General features: G+C 50.5%; 2 protein-coding genes across 4 annotated transcripts in view; both read right to left on the bottom strand.

The window, feature by feature from the left end:
• Glb1 (galactosidase beta 1) overlaps positions 1-15,738 on the bottom strand; it is a 71,948-nt gene extending 56,210 nt beyond the window's left edge. Inside the window, exon 1 of the mRNA XM_050139234.1 lies at positions 15,597-15,738. Within this exon, the coding sequence (XP_049995191.1) occupies positions 15,597-15,671 (75 nt within the window). The 5' untranslated portion in view covers positions 15,672-15,738. The remainder of the gene's footprint in view (positions 1-15,596) is intronic.
• On the bottom strand, positions 5,554-15,737 carry Tmppe (transmembrane protein with metallophosphoesterase domain). Of its 3 annotated transcripts, none has more exons than XM_050139236.1 (2): positions 15,597-15,737; positions 5,554-12,761 (listed from the first exon to the last, which is right to left on the bottom strand). In XM_050139236.1, the coding sequence occupies exon 2, from the start codon at positions 12,649-12,651 to the stop codon at positions 11,308-11,310; it is 1,344 nt and encodes a 447-aa protein (XP_049995193.1). In that variant the 5' UTR covers positions 12,652-12,761; positions 15,597-15,737; the 3' UTR covers positions 5,554-11,307. The 3 variants fall into 3 exon arrangements, with proteins under 3 accessions (XP_049995193.1, XP_049995194.1, XP_049995192.1); XM_050139237.1 differs by lacking the exon at positions 15,597-15,737 and adding an exon at positions 15,306-15,539 and having other exon boundaries at positions 5,554-12,696; XM_050139235.1 differs by lacking the exon at positions 15,597-15,737 and adding an exon at positions 15,306-15,538.
• Positions 15,739-17,152: the final 1,414 nt, after the last annotated feature.

Here is a 17,152-nt window from a genome sequence, read left to right as displayed (position 1 = left end):
GATCCATGAAGCCCCCTCCTAGCTGCCGTTCTGAGTCCCAGAGTGACCCGAGCAACTGTCCTCTCCAGGTCTACATCTCAGCCATAACTACCAGGTATCAGAGGACAGGAACTTTAAAGCAAGATGTTTAAAGCTGTAGGTGAATTGATCTGAATTTGGGGGAGGGGTCGGAGTCAGTCAGCGCCTTTTCACAAGAACAGAAAACAGTGCGCTGCACACAGCACAGCACTAATCCCAAAATGCTTGTTACACCATGAAGCATCACACACACACACACACCCAGTGGCTGAAATGTCAAGTAAGGAGTCGACAGTTCAAGGAACCCAGTTTGGGGTTCACTTCAGGAGCTGTCAGGCAAAGTGGAACACTGCACCCTGGTGGACAAAGACAGGCAGCAATGGGCAACAGGAACTCCCGCAGTGCTGACAAGCTGCCACATCTGGAAACATCTGGAAGCAACCTTGAGGGCACCGAGTCCTAGATCGAGCGCTCCATTGATTTGTTAGCTGGATGGCTGGACTTGAAGAACGTCTCTCCCTCAGGTCTAGCTCTCTGCTAGACTCACTAAGGTCAAATCAGTGATGACTTAGGAGCACTGTCTAGGCGGGGCTGTGCACTTCACGTGGAATCATGACGTGTGATGTAGGTAGACACGACCATGATGGCTTTTACTGCTACTGAAGCTGAAACTGAGGCAATTGCTCTGGAAAAGCTCATCCCTGGTGTACAGGACCCAGTCACAAGCACCAGGAGGCTGAAGAAAAAGGCGCACAGACCCAGGACTGCAGAGTTAACTGGGGACTTACAGAAGTGTGGGCCTAAGCAGCAGGCAGACTGGCTGACCTCCAGAATCTGGGCTAGAAAATGAGGTGTCTTCTCAGGGCCTTTCCTTTCTTTCCCTGCCCCTCATTCCTGTGCTCCTGTTTGGATTCTCAAGCTACCTGCCCCAAACCTTTGTTTCAGGTTCTGTTTTCAGAGGATCAGGACAAGTGGTACCAGGAATGGCCTCATGTGACCTTGACTGTCAGTTTAGTGGAATTTAGAATCACCAAGGAGAGACCTCTGCGGTAAGTGTGGTGGTCGGATGAGGATGGGCTCCACGGTCTCAAATGTTTGAATGCTTGGTTCCCAGAGTTGTTTAGAAAAGATGAGGTGTGGCCTTGCTGGAAGAGGAAAACGTGGCCTTGTTGGAGGCTGTCTGGCCTCTCTGGGAGAGGCGTGGCCTTGTTGGAGGAGGTGTGGCCTCTCTGGGAGAGGCGTGGCCTTGTTGGAGGAGGCGTGCCACTAGGAGTGAGCACTAGGTTTCTCAGGCCCAAGCCTTCATAGGAGCTCTCTGGGGATCAGATGGAAGCTCTCCGCTACTGTTCCAGCACCATGTCTGCCTGCCTGTAGCCGTGCTCCCTACCATCATCGTGAACTCTGACCCTCTCAAACGCTAAACAGCCCCCAATTAAAAGTTTTTATAAATTGACTCACAGTGTCTTTTTACAGTATGTCTGCAAGGGTGTTTCCAGTAAATTTTAAGTAGGTATGGGAGACCCGCTCTGTGGGTGGTGCTATGCCATGGGCTGGGGTCCCTGGCTGAAGAAAAAGGAGCAACTGAGCTGAGCACCAACATCCATTTCTTGTTTCCACTATGGACACAATGTGACCGGCGCTCCACACCTGCCATCTTTCCACGTGGACACAATGTGACCAGCGCTCCACACTCCTGCCATCTTGCCTCCCCAACTTGATGGACTGCACCCTCACACTGTGAGCCAAAAATAATCCCTTAAGTTTCCTCTGTCTGAGCAAAGAAAACTGTAACAAATACACCTAGACATGAGTTGTGGGTCAGCATCTGGAGCTTTTACAGGTACCAACAAGCAACCAGACCTTACAGCTAGGTGTTTAGTGGGTGAGCAAGGAGACCCCCAAAGGCATGCCATGCTCCTCACCTATGCTGGACAGATGAGGCCCAGGTTGGGGGAGGGGCAGGATTTGGCATGTTTAATTTTAAATCTTGTATGTGTGTGTGTGTGTGTGTGTATGAGTAACACGCATGGTGTTGTGTATGTGCCACAGCACTCACGAGGAGATCAGAGGACAACTGTGGAGTGAGTTCTCTCCCTCCTCCTCTCTGTGGGTTGTGGGATTGAACTCAGGTCATCAGACTTGCAGAGCCATCGCTCTGCCTGTGGAAGAATCTCCTCATGCAGGAGCTGGCACGCGGCTTAGTTCTTCTGGTTTACCAGGAACTGGAGAGACCGCAAGGCTGGCTGGCTTGGCTAGCAGGTTTGGAAGCTCTGAAGAGAGGGACGGATGGGTTCAGGGCAGTCTTTGAGTGATACACACTTCTGTGACGGGTGTCTACGGAGACCCTCACCTCCGACCAGAAAAGCAAGGTGGAGGGTTTAACCATGGTGGGACACTGGGAATGAATCTGGAGGGGCAAAGGACAGTGCCCTGGTAGAGGATACTGGGAAGGAGTATCTGCCCTGAGCCATAGCTATCACCTTGGCTCTGATCCCTAAGCTCAAGGAATGGTTTCTTGGACACAGTGAACCATGGACCATGTGGACCATTGGTCCATGACAGCAGCCTGCAGGAAGGGAGGGGAGATGCCAGGAGATCCTATGACCATTAGGAAGTGATGGTTCGGGGAGGGAGCAATGTAAAGATGGACATGAGAGACCCCACTGGGTGACTATATAAACCATAGGCCTCAGGAGACCCAGAGATGTGCCGCCAGTGAGGACATCAGTGAGGAGGGCTTTGGTAACCTTAGAGTCCCCATGGCGGCATCTTCAAAAGATGAGTGATGACAGATGAATGGCTGTGACACTGGGCTCCCTGTACTCTGTAAAGATTTGTTACTCATATTGGTTTAATAAAATGCTGATTGGCCAGAAGTCAGGCAGGAAGTATAGGTGGGGTGACCAGACTAGGGGAATTCTAGAAAAAAGAAAGGCTGAGACACACTCCTAAGTCAGACACAGAGGAAGCAAGAAAAGGTACCAAGTCACATGGCTAAATACAGATAAGAATTATGGGTTCATTTAAGTTGTAAGAGCTAGTTAATAATAAGTCTGAGCAATAGGTCAAACATTTTATAATTAATAAGCCTTTGTGTGTTTATTTGGGACTGAACAGCTCCAGGACCAGGTGGGACAGAAATTCGTGTCAACAGCCCTCTCTACTGCTGGGGATGCCAAGATGGCAGCATTATCAAGGGGGACCATCGTAAACATCAAGCCAAGGGACACAATTTCCAGTAGTGATCCTAGGCAACGGCTTCGAAGTCACAGTGTCCCATGCAGTGAGATAGGAAAGGGCTGATGTCTGCCGCTAGAAAATTGAGGTGCCTTTTCCAGTTCTCAATTTGACTCAGTTTCCAGACACAGTAGCTTAAGGTGTGTGTGTGTGTGACTGGATCCTCTGAAGGAAGGACCCTACAGTGTGACTACTAGCACAAGCACTAAACAATGAGACTTAGGGTACCTAGCTGTGTCCTCAGGAAAGAGTGCACCGTCCGCACAGTTTAGGCCAACACTTATACTAGGAAATGTGACACACCATCAATCCCTCTTGTCACTCCCAGAAGGCCCAGGTCCTTCACACAGCGGCTTCCAGAAGTAGAGAGCGTGTCCTACCGTTATTTCCCTTGTCTGAATGCAAACTGGGACCAAAGTGGAATGAATTTCCCTATCAACGGCTACTAGAATCCCTGCCAAGTACAGGGGCTTTTATGGATCCAGTGAGAGTTCCAGATCTTACTCTTCCTTAAGATAAACCTGGAGGAGACAACACTCCTGGAAGAGCTACCAGATTCTCCTCCACCGAGGTTTAAAGATCATCTCCATCGAATTCCATCTGACCTATCTGTGGGACCATGCCAATAACATAAGCATCACGGTGAACAACCGTGGGCTATTCATAACAAAGCGTGGCTCCAAGAGCAGGTACCACAGGGTTATCGTAAGAGCAGAGACCATGGCCTCCAACACTTGGTTGGCTGACCACATGGGAATCTTTTTGTCCCTCAAGAGGCACAAAAGCAGTCTGTGTGACTCACCCTCTCCTGCCACAGGACCACAGTCACCGCCCAGCTCTTGAGGCTATGACTGTTAGGACATCTGTTATGGTTTGAATGTGAAATGTCACCCATAGACACCGAGTCCAAACATCTGGTCTCCAGACAATGGCACTGTTTGAGAAAGTTGGGGAATATTTTGAAAGTCAGCCCTTGCTGAAGAAGCCTGTCACTGCGGGCAGGCCTTAAGGTATAGTAAGCCAATTCTACCTCCTGACTGCTTACCCAATGTGACCACCGTACCTCAGCATGCCTCCCCACAGGATGGACTGCAGCTCCTTCAACTGTGACTCACATGGTGGGAAAAACTGACTCCCGAAAGGTGTCCTGTGATCTCCACACGTGTGTAGCATGTGCACATGGACATACATGCATGCATACACATACAAATAGATGTAATAATTTTTAATAAGTGAGCCCCAGCAAAACCTTTGCTCCATAAATTGCCTTTGCCAGGTCTTTTGTCACAGCAATAAGAAAAGTAACTTAAGCTGGGTGTGGCGGCGCACACCTTTAGTCCCAGCATTCCAGAGACAGAGGAGGGCACAGCTCAGAGAGCTCAAGGCCAGCCTGGTCTACAGAGCGAGTTCCAGGACAGGGCTACGTAGAGAAACCCTGCCCCCCCCCCAAAAAAAAGAAAAGGAAAAAAATAACTCATATGAAGACTGTCCTGCTCATCCAATACATGAACAACATCATGCCATTTGGACTGGGGAAGGGGGTAATTCTCAAAGGAGCAGTAAGGCCAACAGCAGAGGTGGGGATCTAAACAACAGTCATTTCTTTTTGTCTTTTTATTGGGGGGGGGTTGTTTTTTGAGACAAGGTTTCTCTGTATAGTCCTGGCTGTCCTGGAATACACTCTATAGACCAGGTTGGCCTCAAACTCAAAAAAGATCTGCCCGCCTCTGCCTCCCCAGTGCGGGGATTGAAGGTGTGCGCCACCACTGCCCAGCCTCCGGTCATTTATAACCGTCACTGCCAAGGAAAATGCACTTTGTGGTCCCACAGCAATCAGTCCCTCTCAACACTGAAGGACCCCATGAAGGTCCAACCTCAACAACCAGCTTCCTCTGGACTTCCTGAGCCAGGGCACCATTGACACATGGAAGGGTAACAGAAAACGGGAGGACGGCGGGGGAGGTGGTTCTGGGGCAAAGAGAACATTTACCGCTCATCCAGAGGCCCCAGTTCAGCTCCCGGCAGGCGTCCACTGCCTGTAATTCCAGCTCTAGAGGATCCCACGCCTTCCTCTGGCCTCCTGCACACAGGGTGCATATAAACTCACATAGGCACACACATGCAAATAAATAATAAAATCTTTTCAAAACGAGGAGGCAGAAGGGAAGAGGGGAGAAGGAAGAAGAAAGCAAAGGGGGGAAAGGGAAGACAGGAGCTAGCTTCTAGTAGTCAGAAAACCCCTCCGATTGCCCGGAGTGAGATTCAACTCCTTCTGAATGAACAGAGACTGAACTGGCATCAGGAGTGAGACATCTTTATTTCACACTTGCAGGGTGTAGTGGCATCAGTGTTTACAAAGATTACAACCACAGGAATATGACACAAAACGTAACTCCAAGCAACCATACTGGATGTTCAGGCTCCCTCAAGTCCCCGCCCCTACCATACACATAATGCGCAAATATTAGAGGATTTTTTAAAAAAGGCAGTACACACAAAACACCCTTAGGCCAGTCCTCCTCAAGAGTCCAACAGTGACCAGTGTGGGTTTCTTATTTCAGTTATCAGCCTCTTTAAAAAACAAAACAAAACATTAACAGTAACAGTACAGGTATCAACGGGTAACTTGAACATCTCCTCCAAGAGTTCTAGTCCTCAGGGCTAAAAATGAATATATATCTGCATCCCTTGTGCAAGTTCCTGGACTTGAACAAAGAGTAAAAGCAGCCTGGTGACATCACAGGTGAAGGGTCACAACTTGGCCTCCAGGTCTTTTGGGAGAAAGCTGGGAAATTCCTATCTCCACAAGCCCTGTCAACTCACCCTAGGGGCCTGTGGAGCTCCGGGTGGGAATACCTCAGCTCCAGGTTGGAAAAACCCAGCTATCCACTAGCAACCCACGGCTGTGGAAAGGGAGGGGAGGTGGCTGGGAGGGCTTTGCACACCTAAGGCCTCTATAGTCCCTTATGGTCAAAGAGAAAGCCAACGGTGATTCCAGCTGACCAGAAGCTCAGAGGCTGCTGTGGTCCATACATCACTTCCCAAGGACTGGGGAAGAGCAGCAATTGAGGTCCATGGTGACAATACCCCAAGGAACAGATTTACAGATACCTGCTCTACCCCACATCTCTATTTATTAATTTTGTTTATTCATATACGTCTTGTGTTAAACTTCTTTTTTTCACATTTCAAAGGTCTGGCTAAAAAGAGGACAGTGCTACGGGAGAGGCAGAGGACAGCAAGAGGGAGGACACAGAGAGCAATGAGCACCTTGGGTCTGGATCCTGACCTTCCTGTACTCCTGACCAGTGATCAGCTTAGTCTCAGTGGGGAAATGGAGAGACAAATGTATAGTCTTAAAAAATAAAACTAGGAAGCTGGAGAAAGGGCTCAGTGAGGACCCGAGTCGGGCAACTCAAAACCATTTTTAATTCCAGCTCCAGGCCTTTGGCTTCCTCAGGCACCAGCACTCATGTGCACACGCCCACGTGTAAGACACGAAGACCTACACATGATTAGAAATAAAAACAAATCTTAAAAAAAAAAAAGGTTGAGTAAAGGCATGTGGCATCAAGCTGAAAAATTCCAGAGACCCACACGGTAGGAGAGAACTACCTTCTGCAAGCTGTCCTCTGACTTCCATATCAGCACTGTACACGAAAACATACACACAGTTGTATACATACACACGAACACACACTTGTATACACACACAAATTAATTTTAAAATATACATTACATAGTCGGGTGGTGGTGGCATACGCCTTTAATCCCAGCATTCGGGAGGCAGAGGCAGGTGGATCTCTGTGAGTTTGAGGCCAGCCTGGTCTACAGAGTGAGTTCCAGGACAGCCAGGGCTACACAGAGAAACCCCATCTCGAAAAACCAAACCAAACCAAACCAAACAAAATAAAATACACAAAAAACAAAAAACACATTAAATAAAAATGCCCTCAATTATTTTCATCTACTTCTTTGCATACATGTGTAAGAGGAATGTTTCCTACTTAAAGAGACATAGCACACACAACATATGGAACTTATTCAGACTTTGTTTCAAACAAAAAAAATTGTAAAAAGACAGTTCCTTGAGAAATCAGAGAAAGAACTGGGCATGGTGCTGCATGCCTTTCATTCCAGCCCTCAGGAGGTAGAGGCAGGAGGATCTCCTAGAGTTTTAGGCCAGCCAGGGATACCTATTGAGACCCTGTCTCCAAAACAAACAACAACGAAACCAAAACAAACACGAGAACAGAGATCAATGAAATAATAACCAGAAAAAAAAAACAGCACAAAAGGAAAAGCAAAATAGATATTTGGCAACACCACAATCAACAAACCCTTAGCTACACTCCAGTGACTGAATTTAGAAAGGAAGAGGGGACACTGCAACTGGTACCCCAGAAATAAACATGACGGTAAGAGAATGGACATGGTAGCACGTGTCTGTAATCCTGAGAGTCAGGGGGCTGAGGCAGGAAGAGTGTGAAGTTCAGGGCAGCCGGCTCCTTAGTGAGACCAGTCAGGGAGGGAAGGAGGAAGTTCCACAAACACCTGTGACCCAGGCATGCTGCAGAACCCGGAGGCAGGAAGGGAGTGAAGAAGGAAATAATCTATTATGACCAGAGCAGGAGGAGAGAGAGGAGCTGAGAACAGACTAGCTGTTTCTCTTTTATAAGGAAGCATCATCTCTTCAGAGAATATTCATATTATTGTGTGTGTGCCATGTAATCTTTGTGTTATGTGTGGGCACACACCTGGCACAACATACATGGGGAGGTCAGAGGACCGTTCTGTGGAGTCAGGTCTCTCTTTCCACCATGGGGTTCCAGGGTTGAACTGAAGTCAGGTTTTGTGGGGCTGTCACCGCTGAGCCACCTCACTGGCTCTGATCACAACTTTTCCTTTCTCTGCTGATCCTGAGACTGAGCCCAGGGCCTCATTTCGCAAGGCAAGTTCTCTACCATTGAGTTGTAATCCCACCCCCTCTGTTAACAGGAAAGTTTGATGAAACAGAGAGTTAGAGAGGATGAAGGAGCCAGGGGTAGTGACACACGCCTGGCATCCAGCTCTTGGGAGGCAGAGGCAGGAGGATAGCTGTAAGTTGAAGACCATCTGGCATACATGGCAAGACCCTGCGCATCGAAGAAAAAAAACAAAGAACAGAATGGATGACATGCACAGGGGCCACAAGGCGACGGTATCAACCATGAGACCCAGGGTGGCCAAAGATAACGTCATCAAGCCTAGTATAGGGCCCTGAAGAGAAAGACCCAGAGATCACGGAACCAGTAAAAATAACAAGAATGATGGGAGTCGAAGAGCTCCTGTGGCACAAGATGTCAAAACCACTCTGGTGAAAAGTAGAACAGAGAGGCCGGTCACGACCCCAAAAGGGATCGAGTCGCCAGAAATGAAGAACAAAGCGACCTTCGTGAGGCTGGAGGGTGGAGGGGTGGTGCCCAGCAGGTCTGGAAGAGCTGGGGCTGAGTGGTGGCCTCTCCTAGGATCCCATCAATAATAAATCGTGGTTTTTACAAAGTCTCTCCCAGGGCACTGAAATCCTGCGGGAGGTGGGAGGGGGACGAGACTGTCAGTTTCATGACAAAGCTATTTCTCTCTCTCTCTCTCTCTCTCTCTCTCTCTCTCTCTCTCTCTCTCTCTCTCTCTCTTTTTTTTCTTCAAGACAGGGTCTCGTGTAGCCCAGGATGGCCTCGTGTAGCCCAGGATGGCCTCATGCTCACTAGTAGCTTTGAACTTTCTAATTGTCCTGTCTCCACCCACTGAGTACTGGGGCTACAGGTGTATAATGTTTTTAAAAACTGATGGTCCACTGTCAATGCCTTATCTGCTGGGAGACAAGGATGCTTGAGTAGCCTCCTGCACCCCCCAGACCCTGTCACACCAGAAGGACAAGAAGATGAAGAAGACGGGGGTGGACAAAGCAAGTGTGCACAGGACACTCAGCACATGACAGGAAGGAGCTCTCAGTAGGTACCACACGGACATCTGGACTCGGTTGGTGGGCAGCGTGCCACCCACTGACAGGCCCCAGGCCTGGCTGCTCCAGAGACTCTTCACTCTCCAGGCACACTCCTCAGCAGGCCTCTGAAGAGCACTAAGTGCCCACACTTTTCCAGCAAAGCAGCCTTGAGGTAGATACAAGAATTACACCATTTCGGGGCTGAAGAAAGCCAAGAATCTAGGAGGAACGGTCACTCACTGTCGTTCATCAACTCTCCCTCACAAGCAGCAGGAAGCTCCTCTCCAGGTAGAGGGCATCTGTCTGCACCTCCTTCCAGAGGCCTCTCGGCCCTGAGTCTAAGCTACCCAGGCGGTCCTGAGCACATCTCAATGGCTTTCCGCTATAAGAAGAACAAAGTCTCTCTCTCGCCCCTGGCAAAGGCTAGACCAAGAAATCTAGGCAGGGCACAAATAGCTCCCTTTGTCTCTTTTCTTTCTTTCTTTCTTTCTTTTTTTTTTAAGATTTATTTATTATGTATACAGTGTTCTTCCTGCAGGCCAGAGGAGGGCACCAGATCTTATTATAAATGGTTGTGAACCACCATGTGGTTGCTGGGAATTGAACTCAGGAGCTCTGGAAGAGCAGCCAGTGCTCTTAACCCCTAAGCCATTTCTCCAGACCCACTTTGTTTTTCTTGTGGGTCTAGAAATCCTAGGGATGACCGTGTGCTTCTGTGGCCAAAGGCCAGGGTAGAGGGATTTGAATTCCCCCATCAGGTAAGACCTGTCATTTCGTAGCCAGGGCCTGAAGGAACCTGCAGGGGCAGAGCTGGATCACAACCATATTGGCTTCAGTTTTCCTATGGGTGGTCAAGAAACATCAGCTTCTCACCAAAAACAAACCAAAAAAACAGACCCAAACCTGGGGTGATGGTTGGTGGGGGTGAGGTGGTTCCAAGCTCCTGACTCATTCAACAGACGGCCTCCCCCCAGCTAGCCATGAATGAACTGAAGCCAGCCTCAAACACGCAAACCACTGAGGGGAACATGGGGCTCTAGGGCCTTGTTTAATGTTTATCTGTGCTTAGAATCCTGAATTCACCATGACCAATAAAGCTACTTAACCATCGGACCATAAAATGAACTTTCAGAAGGACTTAGCTCCCCCTTTGTATGTATGTGTGGATATGCGCGCGCACGCGTGCGCGCACACACACATACACACACACACACACACACACACACGCACGCACACACACTCACACACACACACTCCTTCTCTCTCCCTCTACCTTACATACAGTTTTGTTTTGTAACTCCAAGTCGGGCACATTTGAGTTCCAAGTAGACAAGCACTCTGGTACTGCGCCACACTCCCAGCCTTCAAACACACCCCATCACATCCCGTGTCCCTTCCTCACCCTGAACACAGAAGCAGCCTGTCCTTATTATCCTTGGTTTCTGCATCCAAGAGGACACAGAGCAGGGTTCAGAGCCGCGGAGATCTCAAGAGATCGCGGAGTCATCACCCACCAGAACTCCCATGACTGCTTCTCCAGCCACCAAGCCAAGCAATCTGAACGCCTCAAGGTCCAGACGGGAAGGGCCCTGTGCTCTGGTGGTTCTGCTGATGTCAACAAAGGTGAACTCGATGCACAGAGGGAAGGTCACCCGACTTCAACCTGGTCCCTGCCCAAACCAACTGTCTCTAGACCAAGAAACGTCAGAATCCACCCAAGTCCTAACTAGGATTAAACCCACAGGAGACAAGGGTTCTTGTTCCTCCCTGAGTCTGAGCAAGAGGTGTCCTTTCCTACCACCCCACCCTCTGCACAAGGGCCCTTCTCTACCGAAGCTGGAAAACAAACGCGTGTTCGCATTTACGTGGCTGAGTGAACTCACAGGTGAACTACCAAAAAGCAATGGATTTTCTAGAGTTTAACCAGCCTGAACTTGCCAGGTAGCCCCACTGCAAATCACTGATCCCAGCAGGCTGGGGCCAAAGGGTGCTGACAAGGCTGGGCCGGAGCAGGAGATGGACAAAGGTGCTGAGCAAAGACAAGGCAGGGCAGGGCCGCTGGGGCAGGCTTAGGGAGCCCGCCACAGGATGAGTTCTGTGATTTCTGCCCTGCTCCCCAACCTCATGGGTATCCCATAGTAGGCTGTGCCCGGACTGACGTACACAAATGTAGCCTGGCCCACTTGGTAGAGACCAGCAAAGAAAGGGTTCAGAAGATAGGCTGCAACATTCCAGGGGAAGATCTGCCCGGCGTGAGTGTGTCCGGAAAGGATCAAGTTTATATCTGGCCGTGCCTGGAGGGCCCTCTTGGCAGCCAGAGGCTGGTGAGCCAGCAAGATGGTAGCATCATCCGGACTGCAGCCCTCCAGAGCCTTGTCAAGGTCCATGCCATGGCCTGAGTAGTGAAGGATGTCTGCTTCTATGTCATCCACGCCCGCCAAGCAGATCCACTCCGTGTCGGCCCCACGGCCGTCCTGGCCCCTGGGGGCGGAAATCTTCACGTTCTCATTATGCAGGGGCCGAACACGCAAGGATTCCAGCAGGGTGAACCAGTTGCTGACATCTGACGTGTAGTACTCGTGGTTACCCGTGACGAAGTAGGTGCCAAGACGGGAACGGAGCTGGCCCAAAGGGGCAACTGCCGTCTGCAGGATGGAGGCTTCCGAATCGGAGAGGTCCCCCACGATCACTGTGATGTCCGGCTCCAGCGCGTTCACCATCCTCACAAACATCTCCATCTTGGTCCTGCCCACCGTGGGCCCCAAGTGAATGTCCGAAAGGAGCACTATCTTGAGGTTATTCAAAGAGGGGGGTAGCTGGTGGATGGGCACCTCCACGGTTTTCACCACTGGGGGCTGGGCAGCATTCAGGAGGCCAATGGTACTGAGCACAGCTGTCACTGCCACGGCCAGGGCAGGCCTGAGCACCAGGTGCCTTGTCTTGTCAAGGCTGCCCACCACCCTACCGCTGCGCCAGGCTAAGAACTGGTAGGCCTGCTCCATGGCGTTCAAGATACAAAGGAAGAAAACCATGATGATGTAAGCACCCAGGCAGGAGTAGGCTGCTAAGGAAAACACGTGAGGTTCCTCGGCCACCAAGAAGAGCATGGTGAAAAAACTGGAATGTGCCAGGACCAGGAACGCCATGACAACCAGCTTCCAAAGCTGGAAACAGGTCGAGTCCACGGCAGGGGAATGGCTGAGGTTGCTTACGGTGCTCCGCCAGATGTACAAGGAACCAATGAGCATGAGCGAGTTGACAAACAGGGCCAGCTGCAGGCGGAACAGCCAGCGCCAGGCCTGGAGCTCGAGGGCCTCAGCCAGAAAGGAGCGGGAGAGGATCATGGACACGAAGACAGTGGCTGCCGCCAGGGCAGCCTTGGAACCCAGGGACAGCTGCCTGAAGAGGGCCATTCTCTCAGCTCACGAAGAGTCCCCAGCAGCTCAGGCAGGTGGACTCTGGAAGGCAAGCGACTTCTTTAGAAAGGACAGTGGCCAATGAGAGACTTCCAGATCAGCTCCGCCTGCAACCAGGAACTGGCATCAGCTTTATGGGAAAGATCATTAAAACATTCTCGTCCCCATTCAATAAAGGACCAGAGACCACTCACACAGCTCCTGCCTGCCTCAGATCCAAGCCACTCAAATACCAGTTGCTTGCTATGCTTCCTTATTAAAATATGCCACAATCACGACAGGACGCGCGATGGACAGTTTTAGTTTGCTCTTTCCTTCTTTCTGTTCTTTCGTGACAGGTCTTGTGTAGGCCAAGCTGGCCTAGAAGCCATAAAGTAGCCAAGTATACCTTGAACTTCTGATCCTCCTCCTTTCACCTAACAAGTGCTGGGGTTATAGGTGTGCTCTACCACAGGCAGGTGCTTTATGTGGTTCTGACGATGGAATCGAAGGCTTCCTGCATGCTGCACAGGCATCCCACCAGCCAGGCCTCAGTTTCCATCGTCTTAACAGTGTTTCTTATTTTAAAGGTTCCCCTCAAGGGGTATGAATTGTTGCCTTTTCTGAATAATAGGAGAAACATTCTAAACGATCAGTTGTCAGCGTGAAGTCTAGGGAATGCCTCTCCTTGAGTCAAAACCACTCTCATGAGCCTGGCGGTGGTGGCGCAGGCCTTTAATCCCAGCACTCCGGAGGCAGAGGCAGGCAGATCTCTGTGAGTTCGAGACCAGCCTGGTCTACAAGAGCTAGTTCCAGGACAGGCTCCAAAACCACAGAGAAACCCTGTCTTGAAAAACAAAACAAAACAACAACAACAAAAAACCACTCTCGTAACAATATTAAACCGTCACTGCCTTGCCATTCTCTCTTCCAGTGAGTGCACAATAGAGTTTTGCAAAGACCACCAACATGTGAGTTCCCTGCAGACTGCAAATTTCAACAGAAAACGCTGAGTTCTAGGGATGGGGTGTAGCTGAGCTCTGGGGATGGGGTGTAGCTGAGGAGCTGGTAGAGTGAGGAGCACGAACAAAGCCCTGGGTCCCATCCTCAGCACCACATAAGCAGGCATGGTGGTGCACACCTCTGTCCCCGGCATTTGAGAGGTGAGGACAGAAGGATCCGAAGTTCATGGCTGTGTCTGACTACACACCAAGTTAGAGGCCAGCCTGGGCTTCATGAAACCCTGTTATTAAAAATAAAAGAACGATGCAGGGCGATGGTGGCGCACACCTTTAATCCCAGCACTCGGAAGAGGCAGATCTCTGTGAGTTCGAGACCAGCCTGGTCTACAGAGCTAGTGCCAGGACAGGCTCCAAAGCCACAGAGAAACCCTGTCTCAAACAAACAAACAAACAAAAAAAGAATGGACTAACTACGACCCTGTCTGAAAACTCTGAGATACTTTTTTCATACAATGTATTTTGTTCAACTGATTTATGGCTTCTTAAGAAAGTACACATTTTATGGCCTTTAATGCCAGCACTCTGGGAAGCAGAGCCAGGCAGATCTCTGAGTTCGAGGTCATCCTGGTCTACAGAGTGAGTTCCAGGACAGCCTGTTTGAAAAAAAAAAAAAAAAAACAGAAAAAGAAAGTACACATTTTAACTCATCGTCTAGGACTAAAGTTGAGAATTAATGTTGCAAATGCAAAAAAATAAAAAAAAAAAGAAAGTTGTCGACTGTTCTTTTCCTTTGGCTCTAGTCTAACAGGTCAAGAGGGTACCTAGATTCCGATGAGACAGCAGCCTCTGCAGGGGCCTCTCCCAGGGCATCTTACCTGGCATCTCCTACTTCTCACCTGGTGATTTACAGTTAACTGATGACCTCCATAAATCCTTATCTCTTCCCGCCCTTACTGATACTAAAGGAGTTCCGCCCTCTACCCTACCCGCTGCCCTCAGCCTAGGCTCACGGGTTCTCAAGGACGTCGAGCTCGGCTGGAGCAGCAGGCACACTCAACTAGCCGTAAATGAAAGCAGTCTCGGCAACTATTTTCCAAAATCTTAAAGTTTCACCGCTGGTTTTAGATAAACGTGTGCCATTTCCAAGAATGTAATTTTTACAAGGCTCAAAGTCTACTAACTTGCACTTTAACTTACCCCCGCCCCTCGCTCCGACTCAGTCCATATGGAGGGCCCCACGCTTATTCGGTCTAAGTGCAAAAAAGCTGCAGCCGCGTTCTACCTCGCACTGTCCCCTTCACAGGTTCGGTGCGGACCTCCCCAGGTGCGTGTCCAACGCACCCCAGCCACTCACCGCCCCCCCCCACGCCGCCAAGATCTCGCCTGAGGCAGTTTGACTCTTCCCACCCTCTACCCTAAAAGAGGAAAGGCTTCCAGCAAAGGTGATGAAACACCCCAAACTAAAAGCAGCCAGCAGGTGGCTAGCGAGAAGCGGACAAGATATTTGAGAAGGGAAAAAAGCAAATATTTCTGTGACCCCACTGCAGGAGCCTCTCCTGACCCCATTTTTCTCCTTCCGGAGCGCTCCGTGAAGCCCGAACTCCGCAAGGATCGCACTCCGCGCCACGGCCCGCGGAGCCCTCCCGCAGCCCCCCGCGCAGCCTGGAGCCCCTCTCCCCAGAAACCGAAGCTGGAAAGCTGCGGGCGCACCTCAACCTAGCCCTCGATCGCGTTGCACAAACGGGGAAGCAAGTCCGCGCGCAGGACACAGCCGCAGCGGAACCCACGCGCGCCAGCAACCAGGAAGGACGCGCGCCCCGCCCGGCCGCCGGTCCGCCCCCTACGGGAGGCCTGGCCACTGCCTGCGCCTCGGCGGCCTGCCTGCTCTGAGGGGTGATCGAAGGTCCCCCGGATTCCCGCTTTGCAGAGCCACGGCTCTCCTCGGCCTCTGGCCGCTTCCCAGCGGCGAAGCGTCCCCGCGCGGTGGCACCGAAGACTTACATAGACACGGTGCGCAGAGCCCAGCAGCAGCGGCGCCAGTAGCAGGAGCAATGTGCACAGCGGGACCCGGAACATGACGGCGATCGGCAGGGATCTCTCCACTCGGCCGGGGGTGCCCTGGCCAGCCGCTGCACCTCCCGGGGGGCTGAGGACCCTCAGCCTGGACCCGCCCCAGGAGGACCCGCCCCCAGCTCCGCCCCGCTCCGCCCCGGGGCTCTTGGCTAGGAGTGGAGACCCAGCCTCTCCTGGCCACGTGACTCCGGAGCAGCTGTTGTTTAATCATTTCCCGCATCTGAATGGCAGCTCCCCAGAATCAGCCTTGGTTAAGCGCGAGGGTTAGTGATCCACGAGGGCCTTCAGGCTGTCCCGGCTACCAGGGAGGAGATGGACAGGGAAAAGGAAAACAGCCAGTCCTCGGTGCTCCGGGCAGTAGAAGCCTAGCCCGGTAGACCCTCCCTAGCACGTGATCTAACCCTCACGAGGTGTGGTCCACAGGCCACGCAACTAAAACCTGGAAAAGGCGCGCTCTGGTCCCCAGCCCCCGTGCCCTGACACACACAGACTCTAGGACAGGACCCAGCTCTGAGTTTCAGTGCACGCTAAAGTTGGAGAAGCGCTGCGCTAGGTTCCTGAGGAATTCTAAGTGTGACTCAGCTAGGGTGAAGTTATTTTCAACTGCCAGCCTCAGGCTGCCTTGAATTTTAGTGGCGAGAACAGCAGCACTTCCCGCCGGTCACTTCTGTTCTACCGCCTCCCGTTTGCTGGAATTAGTCATGTGCTACCTCCCCTGGTTTAAGTGAAGTTGATTTAAATGTGCAGACGTAGGATTTCCCAGCTTTAATCAGTTGTCATTTCTAACAATATTCATTTATTTTAAGCACCGTCTCATTTTTATCTATCTATTTTTGCAGTGCTGCGGGTGGTGGTCACAGGTCCTCACTAATGCCAGGCAAGTACTCTACTGTTGGGCCATACCCCAAATCCCTAGTTTATTTCTTTATTTCCTTGTGTTCTTTTATTTATTTATTTATTTATTTATTTATTTATTTATTTATCTGAGACAGCTTCTCACTATGTATCCTCTGACCTTCACATGTACACCATGGCTTAGTCATGGACACACATAAATACACACATGAACATATATAGAGAAATATACACTATATGAATAAATAAATATCCTAAGTAAAGCTGGTTTCTAAATTTAAGTTTTTAAAAACAGGATCTCAAGTAGTACAGACTGTCCTCAAACTTCCTACAGTTGTTGTTGTTGTTTGGGTGTATAAGACAGGGTCTCTGTTATGTAGCTCTGGCTGCCCTGAAACTCTCTATATGGAACAGGCTGGTCTTGATTAAGGGTGTGTACCACCGTGTCCACTCTCACATTCTATTTTGATAATAAATGTGCCGCTAAGTTACATGATTGACAGAGGAGCATTTAAAGTCCTCGTCATTTTCGCACCCGGATCTCTAGTTTGGCCATTACAGTTAGTTCTATCCTGGGAGTGGTATGGTGTCTCCCCCTGGTAATCATGATGCTGCAGAGGCTGAGGTGG

Source organism: Alexandromys fortis, unplaced genomic scaffold, assembly GCF_014885135.2.
Source record: "Alexandromys fortis isolate MF-2015 unplaced genomic scaffold, M_Fortis_MF-2015_v1.1 scaffold_36, whole genome shotgun sequence".
NCBI classification, from domain to species: Eukaryota; Metazoa; Chordata; class Mammalia; order Rodentia; family Cricetidae; genus Alexandromys; species Alexandromys fortis.
The sequence above is the reverse complement of the archived record's forward strand: the minus strand, read 5'-3'. Positions and strand labels throughout refer to the sequence as shown.